At 54.2% G+C, this 21,995-nt stretch overlaps 1 protein-coding gene across 7 annotated transcripts in view; it reads left to right on the top strand.

The window, feature by feature from the left end:
- The window catches only part of EMID1 (EMI domain containing 1), an 87,473-nt gene that overhangs the window by 17,764 nt on the left and 47,714 nt on the right, over positions 1-21,995 (top strand). For all 7 annotated transcript variants that reach the window (XR_006286077.1, XM_037879082.2, XM_037879083.2 and 4 more), the window contains exons 3-4: positions 9,828-9,941; positions 11,106-11,209. Coding sequence is in view for 6 of the 7 variants with exons in the window: in XM_037879082.2 (XP_037735010.1) it covers positions 9,828-9,941; positions 11,106-11,209 (218 nt within the window). In the remaining variant the exon portion in view is untranslated. The remainder of the gene's footprint in view (positions 1-9,827; positions 9,942-11,105; positions 11,210-21,995) is intronic.

The following is a 21,995-nucleotide window of genomic DNA, read 5'->3' as shown; positions in this document are numbered from 1 at the left end:
TTGCTAGGCCCTTGGAGATGCCCAGATGGAAGGTGGGTTATTATTTGTTGCTCTCCTTTGATCTCTCCACTCTGTCTGGGTCTCTTTGTAAGCAGTGCTCCTGTTTGCAGTGGTGCTGCCTACAACCCTGCACAGGACTAGTTTGAATCTCGCTCCCATCCCACCGCACAACACCCACTCCCGCTATTATGGCAGTGGGTCCTGCGGGCCTCGTGGGATCCTGGTCCCGCTGCAGGGCTCTAGTGCGGCCTTTACAACCTGCTCCGCTCCCTTTGACTTCAGTGCGCTCAGAGGAAAGGCCACGAGGAAGGGCTTGGCCATGTCAAGGCCAGTAGCCAGCAGCCTGCAGAAGGAGCCGTCACGCCGGTTGCCCCAGCTGCCGCAGGTGAGAGAGGAGGCACTGCCTTTGGTGCCATAGTCTTGAGTTTTCGCGGCACCTGGCTCCCAGGCCAGGTGTCTGCGTAATGGTGATACCCTGGGAAAATTCCTCGTGTGCGCTGGAGCTCACAGCACTACTTCCCCGTGCATGGAGCGTTGCCGGCCAGCGCAGCTCGCTCGAGCCCAGGAGCTCTCCTCTGCTCCTAGCGCCGCCCCTGCCAGCCTGCTGTGCTCCTGTGGCACTTCATCCTGAAAGGGGCCGAGCATCACAATGGTAGGAATACCTAGTTCTTATAGAGCGCAAAGAGGTCAGTGTCCTTCCCCTGTCTCGCAGAGGGGAAACTGAGGCTTGGGAGGGCAATTACTTGCCTATGGTCACCCAGCAAAGCAGCAGCAGAGCTGAGAATTTTGCCTAGCTCTCCTAGTCTGGTGCTATCCACTAGGCGACACTGCCTCCCCTGCCTCATTGAAGCTAAAAGGGGCCCAACAGCTTCCCAGCATCTCTCAAGAGGTGGCCCCGGGTGCGGTCTTATGAAGGGCGGTTGATTACCCCATTGCACCTACCTCCCTAGGGGCCCCAAAGTAGTCCCTCCATAGAAAGAGCCAGCCACTGGGTATGCACAGTCCCCATAAGAGCCAATGGGAGGGGAACATAGAAATGTCGGGCTGGAAAGGACCTCGTGAGGTCATCAAGTCCAGCCCCTGCAGTGAGGCAGGACCAAGTAAACCTCGACCATCGCCGACAGGTGTTTGTCCAGCCTGTTCTTAAAAACTTCCAGTGATGGGGATTCCACAGTCTCCCTTGGGAGCCTGTTACTAGAACTGGTCTGATAACTACTGAGCTGGGTGTGTGCAGGTGTGGGTTCATTAACATCTGGAGCAGAGATTCCCCCACCATGCCGTGTTTCCCTGCTTTTCTGGTCCCAGAGTTCCATGCGGTTCTTGCCTTGGAATCTCTGTTCTCCATTCTGTATGCTACTGGGGATGCCTCCCTGTCCCATCTTCATAAGAACGGCCCTACTGGGTCAGACCAAGGGTCCTTCTAGCTCAGTATCCTGCCTACCGGCAGTGGCCAATGCCAGGTGCCCCAGAGAGAATGAGAGAATGAACAGAACAGGTAATCATCAAGTGATCCATCCCCACTGTCACCCAATGCAAATGAAGCTAGGGGAGTTACCTTAATCCTTGTCCGGAGGGGTTTAGGTGTGTTTCCCACTGCCTTTTCACTGCTTTTCTTAAGTCTTTCTTCTGATCAGTTTTGGTTCAAGCAGAGGCTGGGAGTTGCGGGGTGTCCTTCATGAGTCAGACAGGCTGGATACTGCGCCCTGGTTCCCCAAGAACACAGAGCTGACAGGTAGCACCATTCAGAGGGTCATCATGCTGCTCTAGGAATCTGCATGCCTGAGAAAAGCAGTGGTCCATCTAATCCAGTAATCATGGTCAGGGGCTTTAAAAAGGCCTGATCCCAATCAGTACTCAAGGGCAAAAGGTCCCAGAGCCAGTTTCCAAGCTCCTGAGCCTCCCAGTCTGCCTGGTATTCCTTAGCTGTTTCTTTGCAAACATATAAATTTCTCGCTCACACCGTTTTTCCTGCCAAAGAATGGCTGCTTAACCAGCTGATGGTCCATTTGATTATTCATAGAATCATAGAATATCAGGGTTGGAAGGGACCTCAGGAGGTCATCTAGTCCAACTCCCTGCTCAAAGCAGGACCAATCCCCAATTAAATCATCCCAGCCAGAGCTTTGTCAAGCCTGACCTTAAAAACTTCTAAGGAAGGAGATTCTACCACCTCCCTAGGTAAAGCATTCCAGTGTTTCACCACCTTCCTAGTGAAAAAGTTTTTCCTAATATCCAACCTAAACCTCCCCCATTGCAACTTGAGACCATTACTCCTTGTCCTGTCATCTTCTACCACTGAGAATAGTCTAGAACCATCCTCTTTGGAACCACCTCTCAGGTAGTTGAAAGCAGCTATCAAATCCCCCCTCATTCTTCTCTTCTGCAGACTAAACAATCCCAGTTCCCTCCACCTCTCCTCATAAGTTATGTGTTCCAGACCCCTAATCATTTTTGTTGCCCTTCGCTGGACTCTCTCCAATTTTTCCACATCCTTCTTGTAGTGTGGGGCCCAAAACTGGACACAGTACTCCAGATGAGGCCTCACCAATGTCGAATAGAGGGGAACGATCACGTCCCTCGATCTGCTCGCTATGCCCCTACTTATACATCCCAAAATGCCATTGGCCTTCTTGGCAACAAGGGCACACTGTTGACTCATATCCAGCTTCTCGTCCACTGTCTCCCCTAGGTCCTTCTCTGCAGAACTGCTGCCTAGCCATTCAGTCCCTAGTCTGTAGCGGTGCATTCGATTCTTCCGTCCTAAGTGCAGGACCCTGGACTTATCCTTGTTGAACCTCATCAGATTTCTTTTGGCCCAATCCTCCAATTTGTCTAGGTCCCTCTGTATCCTATCCCTACCTGCCACCATATCTACCACTCCTCCTAGTTTAGTATCATCCTCAAATTTACTGAGAGTGCAATCCACACCATCCTCCAGATCATTTATGAAGATATTGAACAAAACCGGCCCCAGGACCAACCCTTGGGGCACTCCACTTGATACTGGCTGCCAACTAGACATGGAGCCATTGATCTCTACCCGTTGACCCCGACAATCTAGCCAACTTTCTACCCACCTTATAGTGCATTCATCCAGCCCATACTTCTTTAACTTGCTGAAAAGAATACTGTGGGAGACCGTGTTGAAAGCTTTGCTAAAGTCAAGAAACAACACGTCCACTGCTTTCCCTTCATCCACAGAACCAGTAATCTCATCATAGAAGGCGATTAGATTAGTCAGGCATGACCTTCCCTTGGTGAATCCATGCTGACTGTTCCTGATCACTTTCCTCTCGTGTAAGTGCTTCAGGATAGATTCCTTGAGGACCTGCTCCATGATTTTTCCGGGGACTGAGGTGAGGCTGACTGGCCTGTAGTTCCCCGGATCCTCCTTCTTCCCTTTTTTAAAGATTGGCACTACATTAGCCTTTTTCCAGTCATCCGGGACTTCCCCCGTTCGCCACGAGTTTTCAAAGATAATGGCCAATGGCTCTGCAATCACAGCCGCCAATTCCTTTAGCACTCTCGGATGCAACGCATCCGGCCCCATGGACTTGTGCACGTCCAGCTTTTCTAAATAGTCCCTAACCACCTCTTTCTCCACAGAGGGCTGGCCACCTACTCCCCATGCTGTGTTGCCCAGTGCAGCAGTCTGGGAGCTGACCTTCTTCGTGAAGACAGAGGCAAAAAAAGCATTGAGCACATTAGCTTTTTCTACATCCTCTGTCACTAGGTTGCCTCCCTCATTCAGTAAGGGGCCCACACTTTCCTTGGCTTTCTTCCTGTTGCCAACATACCTGAAGAAACCCTTCTTGTTACTCTTAACATCTCTTGCTAGCTGCAGCTCCAGGTGTGATTTGGCCTTCCTGATTTCATTCCTACATGCCCGAGCAATATATTTATACTCTTCCCTGGTCATCTGTCCAATCTTCCACTCCTTGTAAGCTTCTTTTTTATGTTTAAGATCCGCAAGGATTTCACCGTTAAGCCAAGCTGGTCTCCTGCCGTATTTACTATTCTTTCGACACATCGGGATGGTTTGTCCCTGTAACCTCAATAGGGATTCTGCCACTTGGCTGAGGTGCTGGCTAGCCTTTTGTCTCAGAGGAACTGGTTTGTGTCTTGTCACAGGGGCTCTGCATGGCCATTAAGGGGAGGGGCGCCCCTGCTTGCTCAGTGCAAGGTTGATACTCCTTTCGCACAGTTGTAAGTCTCAGCTGGGCCAGACAAACACAGTCAGGGACTCCGGCCCTCTGGACAGAGCAGAGCAAACAAACAGTCTAGCTTTTAGGCCTCTTAGTTGGGGGTAAATAACAACAAACTGGAGTTTCAGCCCCTTGGGCAGGGCGGAGCAAATGAGCAGGCTATATCCCCTTGGCTGGGGCACACACTAGCAACCAGCAGCTTCAGTCCCCTGCTCGGAGGGGACAAACAATCTATAGCCCCTGAGCCTCCTGACAGGGGCAACCAATCACAAATAGGGCTCTGGCCCCCTTGGTGGGGCAGAACAAACAAACAGTGGCCAGGGTCTCCAGCATTACTGGGATGGAGGGTGGGGGAACCCGGGCCCACCCTACTCTACCAGGTTCCGACCCAGAGCCCTGTGAAGCTGGTAACCTCCCAGTTCAGGATTCAAGTATCAGCATCCAGCACACTCCCTGGGTCACTGCCTACCCTTAAGTCCAATGCAGGCCTGTCTTCCACGAGCAGCAGTCTGGTGTCCCTGTCAGTCTCTACTGCTGGTGTGCTCTCCACAGCATAGTCCAGGATACCTCAGCTGTCTGGGGGGTTGACTGATCTGTGGTAGGAGCCGCCAGCAGCACACGTCCATCCTCCCCCTCAGCCAGCCCTGCCTGAGCTGGCCAGCTGCCTTTTATCTGCTCCCACCACCTGGAGCATAGGTGAAGGGGTATGGCCTCTTGGGTCCAAAGTGACTGGTTAACCCCCATGTGGCTGCCCGTCACATGCCTGCTTTTCTAAACTTGGAGCATGTGTCAGTAAAGTCATACAGTAGAATCTTATAACTTTACATACAATGTTGCCACACATATTTTACCAGGACAATAATGTTCAGCAGATTATGAGTTTTCAAGTGATACCTCACAAAGCATATGTGATAAATGACGGGGGGGATAGCTCCCTTTTGTGGACATCCAGTGAGCCAGTTGGCTATGGAATCCCTCTTGGTGGTTGTTCTCTACTTGCTTTACCTGTAAAGGGTTAACAAGCCCACAGGTAAAAGGAAAGGAGTGGGCACCTGACCAAAAGAGCCAATGGGAAGGCTAGAACTTTTTAAAATTGTGAAAAAACTTTCCCTTTGTGTCTTGTTGTTTTCTGGAGAGCAGAGACACAGAGCAGCAATGTTGTAAGCAGCTTTAAAACCAGGTATGAAAAAACATCAATTCATACCTCGAACCTACTTATCTGAAACCCCAGATGTGTAAGTAGATGAAGAATGTCTAGAAAGAGGCAATTAGGTTTATTTCTTTTATTTTGTAAGGCTTGTGGACTCCTCTGTGCTAACCCCAGATGCTTTTGTTTTGCTTGTAACCTTTAAGCTGAACCTCAAGAGAGCGATCTTGATGCTTAATTTTTGTAATTGTATCTTTTAAGATCTAGCAAAAAGCCCAAGTTCCAGATGTATTTTCTTTTGGGGGGGGGGTTAATAAAATGTACCTTTTTTAAGAACAGGATTGGATGTTTGTGCCCTAAAAGGTTTGTGCACATGTTGTTTAATTAGCTGGTGGCAACAGCTGATTACCTTTGTTTTTTTCTCAGCTCTTCCCCAGACGGGGGGGTGAAAGAGCTTGAGGGTGCCCCACAGGAAGGAATCCCCAAGTGCGCCTTCCTGGGTTCTCAAAGGGGCGGGGGGGTGTTGCCCTTGGGTGGTGGCAGCATCTACCCATCTAAGGTCAGAGAGAAGCTGTGACCTTGGGAGTTTAATACCAGCCTGGACTGGCCAGTATGAATTTTTAGAATCCTTGCGAGCCCCCACCTTCTGCACTCAAAGTGCCAGAGTGGGGAATCAGCCTTGAGAGCATACTTTGTACGAAATTTATCATAGTCCTGTAGAAAGGGAGAACCTAGGGATATAGACTGTCACACCACATGCCATCCAGCCATATCCTGAGTAACGTGACTCACACTTGTGCTGTGCGGTTCTTTCTCTCTCTCCCTGGAGGATGCCTTGTTTTGGCAAGGCTGGATTTTGGTTTCAAATGCCCATCCAGCTTCGTGTGTGTGTTAGAGGAAGCCAGTGAGAGACTGGCACTAGGCACTTGGAGTAGAAGACAGGGAGGTCTAGGATGGGCCTTAGCTCCTGCGGAAGTTTGTTCCACAGTCTGGGGCTGTTTGCCCACTTGCTGGCGGCCTCAGCAAAGAGGCCAAGAACTGATGAAGGCCAAGAACATGCCTCAGAAGCTGAACTGCCTTGTCCCAGAGTTCAGGCATACTGCAGTGACAGTGCAGGGGAAGGTGGCAGGGAGGGGGCTAGCCGTGCTCTCTTTGGGGCAGGGACAGTCTCTGGCCTGGCCTATATTTAAAATATAGGTTGAAACAGCTACAGCTGAGTGCCTGCCACCCCTAGTGCCATAGCGTCGCTGCCCTAAGGCTCAGCGTAGACGCAGCTAGATTGATGGAAGAATGCTTCCATTGACCTCATTGCTGTCACTCAGGAAGGTGGTGTTCCTGCACCCCGGCTGTTGCTGTAGAATCATAGATCGTAGAATATCAGGGTTGGAAGGGACCTCAGGAGGTCATCTAGTCCAACCCCCTGCTCAAAGCAGGACCAACACCAACTAAATCATCCCAGCCAGGGCTTTGTCAAGCCAGACCTTAAAAACTTCTAAGGAAGGAGATTCCACCACCTCCCTAGGTAACGCATTCCAGTGCTTCACCACCCTCCTAGTGAAATAGTTTTTCCTAATATCCAACCTAAACCTCCCCCACTGCAACTTGAGACCATTACTCCTTGTTCTGTCATCTGCCACCACTGAGAACAGTCTAGATCCATCCTCTTTGGAACTCCCCTTCAAGTAGTTGAAGGCTGTTATCAAATCCCCCCTCATTCTTCTCTTCCGCAGACTAAAGAAAACCAGTTCCCTCAGCCTCTCCTCGTAAGTCATGTGTTCCAGCCCCCTAATCATTTTTGTTGCCCTCCGCTGGACTCTCTCCAATTTGTCCACATCCTTTCTGTAGTAGGGGGACCAAAACTGGACGCAGTACTCCAGGTGTGGCCTCACCAGTGCCGAATAGAGGGGAAGAATCACGTCCCTTGATCTGGCAATGCTCCTACTAATACAGCCCAATATGCTGTTAGTCTTCTTGGCAATAAGGGCACACTCTTGACTCATATCCAGCTTCTCGTCCACTGTAACCCCTAGGTCCTTTTCTGCAGAACTGCTGCTTAGCCACTCGGTCCCTAGTGTGTAGCGGTGCATGGGATTCTTCTGTCCTAAGTGCAGGGCTCTGCACTTGTCCTTGTTGAACCTCATCAGATATCTTTTAGCCCAATCCTCTAATTTGTCTAGGTCTCTCCGTATCCTATCCCTACTCTCCAGCGTATCTACCTCTCCTCCCAGTTTAGTGTCATCTGCAAACTTGCTGAGGGTGCAATCCACGCCATCCTCCAGATCATTAATGAAGATATTGAACAAAACCAGCCCCAGGACCGACCCCTGGGGCACTCCACTTGATACCAGCTGCCAACTAGACATGGAGCCATTGATCACTAGCCGTTGAGCCCGATGATCTAGCCAGCTTTCCACAGAGCCAGTTCACCATAGAAGGCAATCAAGTTAGTCAGGCATGACTTGCCCTTGGTGAATCCATGCTGACTGTTCCTGATCACTTTCCTCTCCTCTAAGTGCTTCAGAATGGATTCCTTGAGGACCTGCTCCAAGATTTTTCCAGGGACTGAGGTGAGGCTGACTGGTCTGTAATTCCCTGGATTCTCCTTCTTCCCTTTTTAAAATATGGGCACTATATTTGCCTTTTTCCAATCATCCGGGGTGTCCCCCCATCGCCTGTAGGATGTGTCCGCACTACGGAGTTGTGCTGACATAGGTACGGCCCTGGAGCTATGCTGCTCTAGTCCCTGTACTGGAAGAATGGCCTTTCAGCACGTCTTTGTACAGCACCTGTCACAGCAGGTCTCCGATCTTGATTGCAGCCTTGAATGGGTGAAGGGGCCTGTGACGTTGCACTCTATATTATTTTATGAAAATATGCTAATGAGTGTGAATATAATGTAACTGGAATATGCTTCATGCAAAAGGTCTCTTGTGAGGTATCCTTACAAAGCTTATAATCTACTGAGTGAGGTCATCCTATTTATATAAATGTATCATTCTTGTATCTGAAACTATAAATATGAAATATAACTCTGAGGGCCTATTGTAATTATGCAAAGTGTGGGCCAAAGGGTGGTTTGGAATCTTGATGGCTCCCATTAACCAGGACAATTGGTTGTCGATGGCTCTGTTTACTTGTAAGTCTTCCTATGTACGTGTGGGCTGGCAAGTGGGTAATGAAGTCTTACAGTGACATGCGATCATGTCACCTGAACTGGAATCCATCTTTAACCTGGTGCTTTTCCATTGAGGAGGAGGGATGGGAACCCAGAGAGGGACAAAGGATTCCCGCCTTGTGCAAAAGATATATAAGGGAGTGGAACAGAACAAAGGGGGCTGCAGTCATGAGAAATCCCCTAGCTACCACCTGAGCTGGAAGAAGGGCTGTACCAGGGGAAAGGATTGGGCCCAGACTAGGAAGGCATCCAGTCTGTGATAGAAGCTTATTGAAACATCTCTGAGGGTGAGATTTTATCTGTATTAAGTTTTCTTACTGTATTAGGCTTAGACTTGCATGTTTTATTTTATTTTGCTTGGTAATTCACTTTGTTCTGTCTTTTATTACTTGGAACCACTTCAATCCTACTTTTTGTATTTAATAAAATCCCTTTTTACTTATTTATTAACCCAGAGTAAGTATTAATACCTGGGTGGGGGGCAAACAGCTGTGCATCTCTCTCTATCAGTGTTATAGAGGGCGAACAATTTATGAGTTTACCCTGTATAAGCTTTACCCATTGGGAGCTGGGTATCTGAGTGCTGGAGACAGGAACACTTCTTAAGCTGTTTTCGGTTAAGTCTGCAGCTTGTGGGGGACGTGATTCAGACTTGGATCTGTGTTTGCAGCAGGCAAACGTGTCTGGCTCCAACCAGGCAAGGGACTGAAGTCCCAAGCTGTCAGGGAAAACAGGCTTAGAGGTAGTCCAGGCACATCAGGTGGCAGTCCCAAAGGGGGTTTCTGTGATCCAACCCGTCGTAGGGCTGGTAGTGGAAAAAGGCCCAGTGCTTTCTGCTGCTGTGTGAAACACACTCAAGGTGCCAGCATTTAAGCAGGAATACCAGCCAGAGGAAACTTGCATGGTTGGCAGTGTAAGTGTTTTCACGTTCGGGTCGGGGAGTGGGAAAGCCTGGACCTGATTCAGAGGCAGGGAAGCTCCTTGGGGGGGAGACACTGGCACAGCAGTCAGAATGGGAAGCCCTGGAGAACCAGCCAAGTTCTTGGGGGATGTGGCATTTGCTCCGAGATGACGGGGCTGGTGCATCCAAAGGGGAGCTGGTTTAAGCAGCTGGGCCCAGCCTGGGATCTCTGTGCTTCTCTGTGACTGGTTGGGCCCGGGGGGGTGGGGGGTCTCAATGACCATTTGACACCAATACATTTTGGCCTAGCAGCCAATGCTGCTAGGGCTAGTGAAGGGCATCTGCCCCCCGAGCAGGGCAGGAGCAGGGTGTGATGCAGCCTATGTTGGTCTCTTTCAGGAACTGGTGCTCGTACATGGTCACAAGGACGGTTTCCTGCCATGTCCAAAATGGTACCTTCCTGCAGAGAGTGTTCCAGGGCTGCCACTGGCCCGGGGGCTGCAACGGAGGCAGGTGAGAGAGACGCTGCCGCTTCCCCTTCCACCACCCCCTGCTCCCTTGCCACATGCTGCTTGTCTGCTGTGCCACACGTGGGCAGAGCTGGGGCATGGGAGTCACACATCCAGAGTTCATGCTGCAAGGTGGGGAGGTTTTGCTTCCTCCTAGGGCCCCTCACAGGCTTGAACTGCTGCAACCCTGTAGCAGCACGCGGACCGCTCCCACCTTCTCGCACCGCAGAGACCCACTCAGTCTCCACTGGCAGGGTAGCCACACCCTGCTGCTTCTTGCATTCCCTCCACCCGTGCAGCAACGCTATGGACAACTCCCCTGCTATCCCTAGGCCCAAGAGGAAGAGAGGTCTCCCTTCCTGGAGATCTCACTGACTCTGGACTCAGCTAGCTCTGCTCCTCACCTGGCACATCCTTCCTGTGCCTTTGGATCAGGCCTCAGCTGATGGGCTAATTCATCCCATAGCTCACCCAGCTGTGATCCTGATGAACGAATTACATTTTTGCCCCAGCCAGGCTTCTCGGGGGGAGCTAGAGCGATCGGGGTGCTGTAGCTGGTGAGCCGGCACTCTGTCCCAGGCCCCGTGTTACTGGGAGGGGAATGAAGAATTAAGCTGTTGTGCCCATCCAGTCCCAAGTTCCTCCCACTGCCCCAGCCCAGAGGGACCTGCTCCTGGGGCTGCTAGGCCACTCAGCCTCTGTGTGCACGAAGACTCGGGCTCCCCTCCACCCACTCTGCTGGGATCCAGCCTACAGCTGGATGCTCCACCCCTTCTCAAGGGAGTGCTCCATCGATCCTGAATCCTTCCACACCAGCCCCCTCCTGGAGCGGCCTCATCGTGTGAGGGTAACGTGGCTTCCCCACTCATTCCTGCCCCATGTTGCTCCTACATCATGAGAGGCTGCAGCACATCAGCTGATCCCAGCAGGGGTCAGGCAGGAATCTACTCCCGTCCCATGCAATGCTGAAAGGGGGACAGCAAGGAGCAAACTCCCCCCTGTGAAGCATCAGGCCTGGGTGCCTGCTGGAGGTGGAGATGGGATACACACCTGGGATGATCTGTAGCGACAGGCCGCTGGTGGTGACAAATGTTAGGGATGCCGGCGCTGAGCCTGGCCCCTGAGAACAGACCAAGCTCCTGATGCCGGGGCCCTTTCTGTTTCGCAGCTACAGAGCCATCGTGAGACCAGCGTACAAGGTGGCCTACAAGACGGTCACAGCTCTGGAGTGGAAGTGCTGCCCAGGCCACACAGGGGTCAACTGCAAAGAAGGTAGGAAAAGCCGGCTGAAGAGGACTCCTGCGGGATGTTCTGAGCTGTGTGAGCTGCAGGGAGCACTGGGGCACTGCAGCCCCAAAGAGCTGGCACGGATCAGAACAGTCCCCTGCTAGCACAGGATTGAAGGGGCCTGGATTCAGATCCTTTCCACCGTGGGGCAGAGGGATCTCTGGGGGGACAGCTCCCTCTCTTTGTGGGGCAGAGGGGGAGCTGGAGGGCAGCTCCCTCTCCGTGTGGGGCAGAGGGGGCTCTGGGGATAGATATACAGGGTAGTTTGTGTGGGGCAGAGGATACTCTGGGCCAGATAGATAGCATAGAGGGACAGTCATCTCATGGCAGGACAGAGGGAGCTCAGGACACCAGCTGCCCTAGCATTGTCTTTGGTTGTCAGCAGTGGATCCTCCATTGGCTGGATCACTGTTACTGGCATAGATGGGACCCAACCATTGGGCACTATGTCACCTCGGGTGTGATGGGCCCCATCTCCACTAGCAGCTAAGCCCGTCTGCACCAGCTGATGGGGAAGTGGCTGCTAACTACTGCCATGGGGAAGTGCTATGGAGACAGATCTTCAATCTGGGTCATTCATTGTAATGAGGGTCGGAGGGGGCGTGAGTAGTTGGAGGAGGTACAATGTGAATGCTGCGGACATCAGCATCAGCCCCGTGCATCAGTGTCATACGCTGGATGGCAGATATCAGTCACTGGGCATTCTCTAGAGTGCCCCATGGCACCTCATGCTGCCAACCTAGAGGTCAAGCGATCCAGGGCACCTCCCAGGGATTCTGAGGGGCAGGTACGGAATCAGACCCCAGCCAGTGTGGGGCAGAAGGATCTCTGGGGGTAGATGTATGGGGCAGACCCCCTCAGTGTGGGGCAGGTATGGGGGGTTCTCATCTTTGATCATTCCCGAGATGATACTGGGGTGAGTGGGGAGCCGGCTGGGGGCAGATTCTTCCCTGAAATCCCCTGATGGCAGCGATTTCAACTTGCTGGTTTGTTGTAGCTCATTAGTCCTGGGCTGCCTCTTCTAATTAGTTGCTGTAGGGCTGCTTGTAAACGGTGGCGCTATGGGGCGGGGGTGCAGTTATGGTAGGGCCGCGCATGGCTGCACAGCGTACCTCATTCCTCCTGGATTGCTCATCCATGAAAGCCGCATGAACTGGTACCCGTCGCCAGAGCCCTGCACGGATACACAAATGAGTATCCGCATCCGATCCACGAGCCGCAAAGGTATCCTCAGATTTGCAGGGCTCTACACTGGGGGCTAGGCTGAGGCTCCAAAGCATCCCCCCCCCGACGGAGCCGGTCGGGGAGAGCCACAGACAGCTGTGGGGAGCGGACCCTCCACCTGCCCTCAGCCGGGCAGGGAGCCTGGGGGGCGGGGACACTGCTGGGGGCTGCTCTCAGGCCCCCTCCCCCATACTGTGGGCAGGTAGAAGGTCTGCCACTGCTCCCCACTGCTCCCCAGCTGGGCTCCACGCTGGCCTGGCTGGGGGAAGGGGGGACACCTGTGGAGCTGCCTGGGGGCTGCTCAGGCCCCCCACCCACACCAGGTGGAAGGTCTGCCATGGCTCCCTACAGCTGCCCGCCCGGCTCTTACCGTGGCTGGGCTGCGGCTCCGAGCCACCCCCCTGGCCGAAGCCAGGTCGGGGAAAGCCAGGCGGGCAGCTGTGGGGAGCCACCTGCCCTGGGTGTGGGGCCCAAGCAGCCCCCCACCCAGTATCCCTGCCCCCCAGGCCTCCCGCCCAGGGCAGGTGGAGGATTGGTGCCGCAGTTCCTCACAGCTGCCCGCCGGCTCTTACCGTCAGAGCCCTGCGCGGATACAAAATTTGTATCTGCATCCACACTGCTATCCGCAGAAATGGTCCACAGATATAAAGTGGATACCCATGGATTTTCAGGGCTCTACCCGTCACAGCATCGCTGAGCACTGCCGAGCCCTGCCTGCCGGGAAGCTGTTAATTATTCCCATACCAGCATCTCCCAGCAGGAGGTGCTACAGGGGATGGCCCAGAAGCTCTGGCCTCTGCTAATCGTATAGATGGAAGAGGGTGTTTGAATGGTCTTTGGGAACGCAGTTCCCAGCGAGGCGCTGGCAGGACGAATCTGAGTTTACGATACAAGCACAGCAGGCCACCAGGCTGCCCTTTACCCAGGGATCAGCCTGGCAGGTACAACAATCAGCACCTGGAGAGCCCAGCATGGGACCCAGATCGCTTGCTGTTTTGTAGCCACAGCAGCCAGGGCAGGAAGGGATTCCTAGAAGGCCAGAATGGATCACTGTGATCGCCTAGTCTGACCTCCCGTCTAGCAGGCCAGAGGCCGTCCCCGAATGAATTCCTGGTTGAACTAGAGCAGAGCTCGGAAAACCAGCTCGTCTGGATTTAAAACTGGCCTGCGAGAGGGAATTCACCCCTGCCCTTGGGAAATTGTTCCAAGGATTAATTGCCCTCATTGTTAGAAATGGGCATTTTATTTCCTATCTGAATTTGCTTAGCTTCAGCTTCCAGCCCTTGGGCGTGTTAGACCTTTGTCTGCTAGAGCAGGGGTTCGCAAACGTTTGTAGTGGTGACCCCTTTCACACAGCAAACCTCTGAGTGCGACCCCCCCTTATAAATTAAAATCACTTTTCAATATATTTAACACCATTATAAATGCTGGAGGCAAAGCAGGGTTTGGGTTGGAGGCTGACAGCTCACGACCCCCCATATAATAACCTTGCGCCCCCCTGAGAGGTCCGACCCCCAGTGTGAGAAACCCTGTGCTAGAGTGAAGATCAGTGTTTTGTTCCCCAGCTAGGTACTTATCGGCTGTCCTCAAGTCACCCCTTAGCCTCTTTGTTAACCCAAATTGACTGAGCTCCGAGGCTCTCACTGGAAGGCAAGTTTCTAATCCTTTATTCATTCTTGTGGCTCTTCTCCAATTTCTCTCCATGCCTCGTTAATTGGGGCCACCAGCACTGGACACAGTGTTCCAGCCGTGGTCGCACCAGTGCCAAACACAGAGGGAAAGTCACCTCCCTGCTCCTACCCAAGATCCCTGGGCATCAGGGAGCTCGTTTGGGTCTCAGCTCCAGCTGAGGCTCTTGGGAAGGAGGGTGATTCAGAGGCTGTCAGCTTAGTGTGGGCCTCCTGGATCACCCCAGAACCAGCTTGGGGGAGAGCAGCACTGCCAGACTCTCCTAAAGGTGGAGGGGGGGGGAGGGCTCATTTCTGGTGCAGATGGTGCAGGGCGATTTGAACTGTGCCAAGGAATTGCCCCTCCAGTGCCAAGAAAGGACAGACAAACTTAACCGTGACCCCACGATGCTGAGACAGGCAGGACTCACAACCACTGTGGAAGGGCCGGGGCAGGGGGCCGGTGAGCCAGTCTCCCCCATCCACAGGGCAGGGGCAGGAGGAGAGGGAGAGGGGAGGCTGAAGGGCTGCTGCTGTGATTTTTTTCCCCAGCGGCAGTCGAGGAAGGACCAGGCCTGGCTCCCTGCCAGCTCCTCTCCACTCTGCCAAGCTATCAGCCTTGGGGTGCCTCCACCCATCCTGCTGCTGAACCGCTGGGGGTCAGGGGGAGGGGAGGGGACACCTGTGGATGGAAGAGGCAGGCTCAATGTCCTGGAGGTGCTCTAACTGCGGGACCCCCCCATAATACACACAGCTCCCCTCAGCCCCCAGTTAGCCCCCATTGGCATCTCCCATCCACACCCCCATTTCTCCATCCAGCCCCTTCAGTAGCCCCAGTCCCCATCTGGCCTCCCCTTGGACAACCCCCATCCAGTCCGCCTCACATTCTCTCTCCTGCATCTCCTGGAGCCGCACTCAGGTTTCGGTGCAAGCTGACCGGGCCCTGGTCCCTCGCTGTCTCTGGGGACCAGCAGGCCGCTTTGAAATGGACTCCAGGAGGGAGAGGTGGGAGACGAGAGAGGGATGGAGGGGCAGCGATATGGGGAGCAGAGGGGCTGGGTGGATGACCTGAATGGGGCCAAAGCTGAACTAGGCCAGGGAGGCGACACATGGCTCCTGGGAGACAGCATTCTTGCTGTCCACGGCAGGGGATCAGGAAGGCGAGGGATCCGGGCACCCAGCCTGGGGTTAGGGTGATTCTCCCTGTGTGTGTCCTTCCCCTGACCCTGCAGACAGCCCCAGCTGGGCCTGCACCCTGCGGCCCACCCCCGGGCCTGCTCGCTCCCCAATTCCTATTGCACTGATCCCAGCAATGCTGACTCAGGGGCTGAGGTTAAGGAAGCTGCCGAGAAAGCTGAGCCCGGCTTGTTCTGCTGCTTCCTGGCCAGCTGCGGCTGGGAACTGGGAGCGTGTGAGCGCTCTGCTCGTCCCTCTGCCTCCAGGCCTTGGCAGGCGGCTTCCGAGAGCTGGAGCTGGAGTGGCGGGGCCTGCTCGGGAGGAGCTATTCCGAGGCTGCTCAGCTGCTGCCCGGTCGGGTTGCCAGTTTTGGTTGGACGTATTCCTGGGGGTTTCATAACATGACATCACCTATAATTAAAGATTCATCTTTAATTCCTGGAGACTCCAGGCTGGCAACCCCACTGTCCACTGGGCCTCCCACTAACTCCCCCCCTCCGCTTCTCCCCCGCTATCTTGGTTCTTAGGACGCGGGATCTCAGCAGAAAAGCTGGGCGATTGAAACTCCCGTCTCCCCAGCGCTGCTGAAAAGAGCATGCTCCAACTGTCCGGCAAGCTACGGAGCTGTCTGTCTTCAGGGGGAGTGAGCGGTGGCATTGTTACATCAGAACAGTTCTCACGGGCTGACAGCAAGACACAGCCACCTAGTAACCTCCGCGAGCCAGGGACCCCTCTGCAAGTACCTGGTCCCCCACATCACTGGGTGTGCTAGCCCGCTGCCCCCCGGGAGCGCAGCGTAGGGACAGTTCACACAGCTGGAATCCTGCCACTGCTGCCTGGGGAATGCAGAGCTCCTGAGGCTCCAGGTCACAGCACTGTCTCTGGGGTGGCTCCTTCCGAGCTTTTCTCCCCCCTGACTGTGGGTCTGGAGCTGGGCCAAGCTCCATCTTCCTAATGCCTTCAATCCCCTTTCTTCACGGCTCCTACTGATGGCATCTAAAGTCTCTCACTGGCGCCAGCGGAAGCCCGTCACACGAGTCCCAGCGGTAGGTTCTTGCCCTGACCGTTCCCAGCAGTTGGGCTGTGCTGCTGAGGCTGTGCCCAGCTCCGGGCTGTCGAGCTTGCGAAAAGGGGTCTATCGACTCCATGGCACCTAGGTCCATGCTGTTCATCCTCCCCTTGCTGGGACACCTCAGGCAGTGCTGGTAAAGATACCCAGCTCCTAGCTCAGGGGACTGGCTATAGAGGTTACGGGCAGACTGGACCAGCTAGTACGACATCCTGCATATCACAGGCCATTAAACCCCACCCACACCAAGCCCAACAACCAGAATTAGATCCAAGTATCACAGCCCTCAGAAGATTAAGCTGTCATGTGCCCTAGGCAGAGAACAGGAGGAACTGAGGTGCACCAGTGCCCAAGGCCCCTGCAGTGGCAGGGAAAGGATTAAGTGAGATACACCCAGATGATCCTGGCAAGCGACCAGTAACCACATGCTGTAGAATAAGGTGAAAACCGCCCAGGGTCTCTGCTAATCTGAGCTGGGGAAAATTCCTTCCCAACCCCAAACCTGGCCATCAGTGACCCTGAGCATATGAGGAAGACTCACCAGCCAAGCACCTGAGAAAGAAAATTCTCTGCTTCACATCAGAGCACTGGCTCACCTGTCCAGTGTCCCATCTCCCACCATGGGTATCTCTGATGCTTCAGAGGAAGGAGAGAAGAAAACCTTTGGAATACACTGGGAGGGGAAATGTTCCCTTAGAATCATAGAATATCAGGGTTGGAAGGGACCTCAGGAGGTCATCTAGTCCAACCCCCTGCTCAAAGCAGGACCAATCCCCAACTAAATCATCCCAGCCAGGGCTTTGTCAAGCCTGACCTTAAAAATATCTAATGAAGGAGATTCCACCACCTTCCTAGGTAACCCATGCCAGTGCTTCACCACCCTCCTTGTGAAAAAGTGTTTCCTAATATCCAACCTAAACCTCCCCCACTGCAACGTAAGACCATTACTCCTTGTTCTGTCATCTGCTACCACTGAGAACAGTCTAGAGCCATCCTCTTTGGAACCCCCTTTCAGGTAGTTGGAAGCAGCTATCAAATCCCCCCTCATTCTTCTCTTCCGCGGACTAAACAATCCCAGTTCCCTCAGCCTCTCCTCATAAATTATGTGTTCCAGTCCCCTAATCATTTTTGTTGCCCTCCGCTGGACTCTTTCCAGTTGTTCAGCATCCTTCTTGTAGCGTGGGGCCCAAAACTGGACACAGTACTCCAGATGAGGCCTCACCAATGTCGAATAGATGGGAACAATCACGTCCCTCGATCTTCTGGCAATGCCCCTACTTATACAGCCCAAAATGCCGTTAGCCTTCTTGGCAACAAGGGCACACTGTTGACTCATATCCAGCTTCTCGTCCACTGTAACCCCTAGGTCCTTTTCTTCAGAACTGCTGCCTAGCCATTCGGTCCCTAGTCTGTAGCGGTGCATGGGAGTTTTCTGTCCTAAGTGCAGGACTCTGCTCTTGTCCTTGTTGAACCTCATCAGATTTCTTTTGGCCCAATCCTCTAATTTGTCTAGGTCCCTCCATATCCTATCGCTACCCTCCAGCGTATCTACCACTCCTCCCAGTTTAGTGTCATCCGCAAACTTGCTGAGGGTGCAATCCACACCATCCTCCAGATCATTAATGAAGATATTGAACAAAACCGGCCCCAGGACCGACCCTTGGGGCACTCCACTTGATACCGGCTGCCAACTAGACATGGAGCCATTGATTGCTACCCTTTGAGCCCAGTGATCTGGCCAGCTTTCTATCCACCTTATAGTCCATTCATCCAGCCCATACTTCTTTAATGTGCTGGCAAGGATGCAAGCGCTTCTGATGAAGACGAGCTCCACCAGCAGAAGGAGGGTAGCGTGACCCCTTCAGGTGACCAGCAAAAGGTCTGAAGCATGAGGTTTAAGGGACATAAGACATGAACCAGATGGGACCCTGCAGCACGTCAGCCCCAGGTCTGAGCAACATCAGCCTCCAGATCGAGCCCACAGAGGAAACTCAAAATGAAGCAGGTTCTCTGGACACAAGGGGCTGGATGTTCAGGTGAGCTCGGCATGGCAAGTGCCGAGTTCTGCTGGAAACTCAGCCCCAATTCTGGGTGTTGAACACTTGAAAATGTGGCTCTTGGGTCTTTTGAAAATTCTTTATTGCTTGTTGGCGGCAGCACCTAGGAGCGCTAGTCATCATCCAGGACCCCAGTGTGCTAGGCTCTGTACAAACACAGAGCAAAAAGATGGTCCTGGCTCCTAAAAGCTTACAGACTAAGTATCTGCCCCACATGAAACTCTGAAAGGACAGCCCACTCCTGGCTGAGCAAAGCAAATAAACTAGTACAAGCCAGCTGGCGAGCAGTCCCTTCTTAGGACCATCTCACTAGCTGATAGCTTACTGCAGTGCCATGCACCAAGTGCAAGCGGCTGCTTGCCAAATCTCAAATCAGCTATCTCAGACTGGAAGTAGGAGTCAGAAGGTCCAGTGAAAACCTAAGAGGACTGGCTGGGCAATGAATAGCATTGGCTAGAAAATGAGGAGTAGGGAGGGGTACAGCAGACATTTTCCAACCATTTTTTCCCCTTTGGAACATATTTTGTTTGAAAAATTGCTGATCAACTGCAGTGATCAACAGAGAGGATGAAACGGACATGCTTTGTACAGCACTGTACAGCGTACAAAGAAGCAAGGGGGCAGCGCTCTCTGGGGCCATCCCCTCGTGCTTCGTCCACAAGCCTTAGCCAAAGGCTACACAGCAAAGAAGCAAATTGTGCACAACTCTGTAAGGGAGGAAAGAGACGGCGTCATAATCCATGGCAGCCTGCCAGTGAGTCAGAAATGAACTGCAATAAAAAACGGGACACCTGGTATGAAGTCCCATTACTGTGAAACTCTATCCTGCATGCAGATATTTGATGTATTGAGCTTGGCAATGCTCAAATGACTTGACATGGCAATAGCTGTTGGGATTCAAGGGGGGAAAGAAAGGAAGGAAGGGATGGAAAATGATTGGAAAAAGAGATGGTTAGAGGGAGAGAGTGATGGAGAAAAGAAAGGGAAGCAGTGCTAGAGTGATAGGGAGATTTGGAGAGGAGGGTTGGGCCCAGTCCCCCTCTATCTCCAGTCCCAGGGCGCTCTGCCGTGGGCTGTCTGTCCCCTCCTGGCCTGCCTGGGAACTAGCTCTGCGGATGGTATTCTCCCCTCACCCCACCCCCAGCCACCTGTGAAGGCCTTAACAAAGGAAGCCATCGATTCTTCCTGTTTGTTGACTCCTTCTTCCCTGGGTCAGCACATTGCCTCCCCAGCTGCTTTCAAAGGCAGTGGGAAGGGCTGTCCCCCGGGGTCTGCCATTCACTCCGCCAGCCTCAGCCCATGAGCAGCCAAACAGATGCCAAAATGTGACATGGGACTGCAGCAGCCTGGGAAGAGAGCAACTCCTGTCGCTCAGGCTCTAGCCAGGGGCTCAGAAGAGACGCGTCAGGGCAGGATTTATTTATTCAGCTGGTCTTAATTTGGGGGGGTGAGAGGGAGCAGGAAGGAGCCTCCTTCCTCGCTCCATCCTCCCTCCTCCCAAGGTAGGAGACATGAGCCCCCACCCCCACCCCCCCTGCACATATCTGACCGGACCCAGCTTGTGTCTGCAGGCCAGAGCCCCGGCTGGGCAGTAGCACTGCGGGCGAGCGGGACCCTAACCCTGGATTTCAGGCCTGGCTCCAAAGAGGCATGTGCAGCCTTGCGCTCCGAGTTCACCGACTCCCCGCTGGTCAAATCCCGGCTGGCCAACCAGGGCTGGAGCCGCTCTGGCGCCCAGCCGGGAGCCAAGGGACAGCGTGGCCCAGGCCGTGGCCGGGCAGGGCCAGAGTGGCCGTGGGTACTCCAGTGGCAGTGTGTGTGGGAGGGGCTGGCCAATGACCAATCGGCACAGAAGTTTGGTCTGTCCAGTGGCCAGTGGGAGAAAAGGTGGAATCTGGGCAGTGACCAATGAGAGGGGAGGGGAGGTCTGTGCAGTGACCAATGGGAGAGGAGATGGGGGTCTGTGCCGCATCAGTGAGAGTGAAGGTGGAGTCTGTGCAGTGATCAGTGTAAGGGGAGGTGGGGTCAGTGCAGTGTAGGGGCGCCGGAGCAGGGGATCCAGGGGGCCATGACCCTCCCACTTTTTACCAGCCGTAAGGGCGAGTGACAGGGGGAGGGACGGAGAGGAGTTAGCGGGGGCGGGGTCTTGGGGGGAAGACACAAAGTGCAGAAGAGGGGCCTTAGGGGAATGGGTGGCGGGAGGGCGGGGGCTTGGGGAGAAGGGGTAGGGTCTCGGGGGCAGCGTGTGGGGGATAGGGCCCTGGTTTGCGAACCTGTGCACGCCCCCCCACCCCGGTGCAGTGTCCAATGGGAGGGGACGTGGGAGTCTGCATGGTGTCCAGTGGGAGGGGAGGTGGGGTCTGTGCGGTGTCCAGTGGGAGGGGAGGTGGGGTCTGTGCAGTACCCAGTGGGAGGGGAGGTGGGGTCTGTGCAGTACCCAATGGGGGGAGGTGGGGTCTGTGCGGCGTCCAGTGGGAGGGGAGGTGGGGTCTGTGCGGCGTCCAGTGGGAGGGGAGGTGGGGGTCTGTGCGGCGTCCAGTGGGAGGGGAGGTGGGGGTCTGTGCGGCGTCCAGTGGGAGGGGAGGTGGGGGTCTGTGCGGCGTCCAGTGGGAGGGGAGGTGGGGTCTGTGCAGTACCCAGTGGGAGGGGAGGTGGGGTCTGTGCAGTACCCAATGGGGGGAGGTGGGGTCTGTGCGGCGTCCAGTGGGAGGGGAGGTGGGGTCTGTGCGGCGTCCAGTGGGAGGGGAGGTGGGGTCTGTGCAGTACCCAATGGGGGGAGGTGGGGTCTGTGCGGCGTCCAGTGGGAGGGGAGGTGTCCAGAGAGGATCTCTCTATTAAGAGGTAGCCCAGGCTGTGGAAAAAAATAATTAAAACAGGCCATTTGGGACAAATGGGGGCTGTATCTCAGGAACCCCACTTTCAAGCCGAGCTGTGATGCGTATGGATTTGAGAGAGGATAAACATTCAGCTGTGAACGGAGTCCATGTTGCCAATGTGGCTGTGGCAGGCCATGGCGATAGCTCGGACCCCGCTCCACCCTGCGGAGACATGCACAGGGCCTGGGCAGCTGGGACCACATAGGGCCAGGGCTCAGGAAACACCTTGGCTCTGCTCCTCTATTGTCTTTTTCCAGCTCTGGCTCTGAAGACAACAGCCCAACCCAGTGCTGCCCCTTCCCTTCACTGCCTGCAAATACTTACGCTGGGCTTGTAAACTGCTTCCCGGGGCTGGGGGTGGATCACCCTGGGGGGCAGCGCAGCTGCATATGTGTCAGCCCTGGGAAGCCTGGGGGAGGGGAGGAGATGCCCTGACGTGAGGACCGCAGAGCGGGGAGGGGAGAGGTGGTGTCAGCGCCTCCTTCCAGCTCCCTGCTCACCCCCTCCCCAGCCAGGTGGCTAGTGGTGAACAGGAAGGTGAGTCCTGGGGCACCATCCAACTCTACCTGCTGCTGGCTACAGGACCTGGGGAGGGGGGAGACGTTTAACTCCTTGGATGCTGGAATTCAGATCTGTTGTAAAGGTACAGCAGTTGGGAGGGAGGGGAGTCTGGAAGCAGCAGGCATTTGGGGAGGGGATCAG

The sequence above is a fragment of the Chelonia mydas genome, chromosome 15 (assembly GCF_015237465.2).
Source record: "Chelonia mydas isolate rCheMyd1 chromosome 15, rCheMyd1.pri.v2, whole genome shotgun sequence".
In the NCBI taxonomy this organism is placed as follows: Eukaryota; Metazoa; Chordata; order Testudines; family Cheloniidae; genus Chelonia; species Chelonia mydas.
The sequence above is the reverse complement of the archived record's forward strand: the minus strand, read 5'-3'. Positions and strand labels throughout refer to the sequence as shown.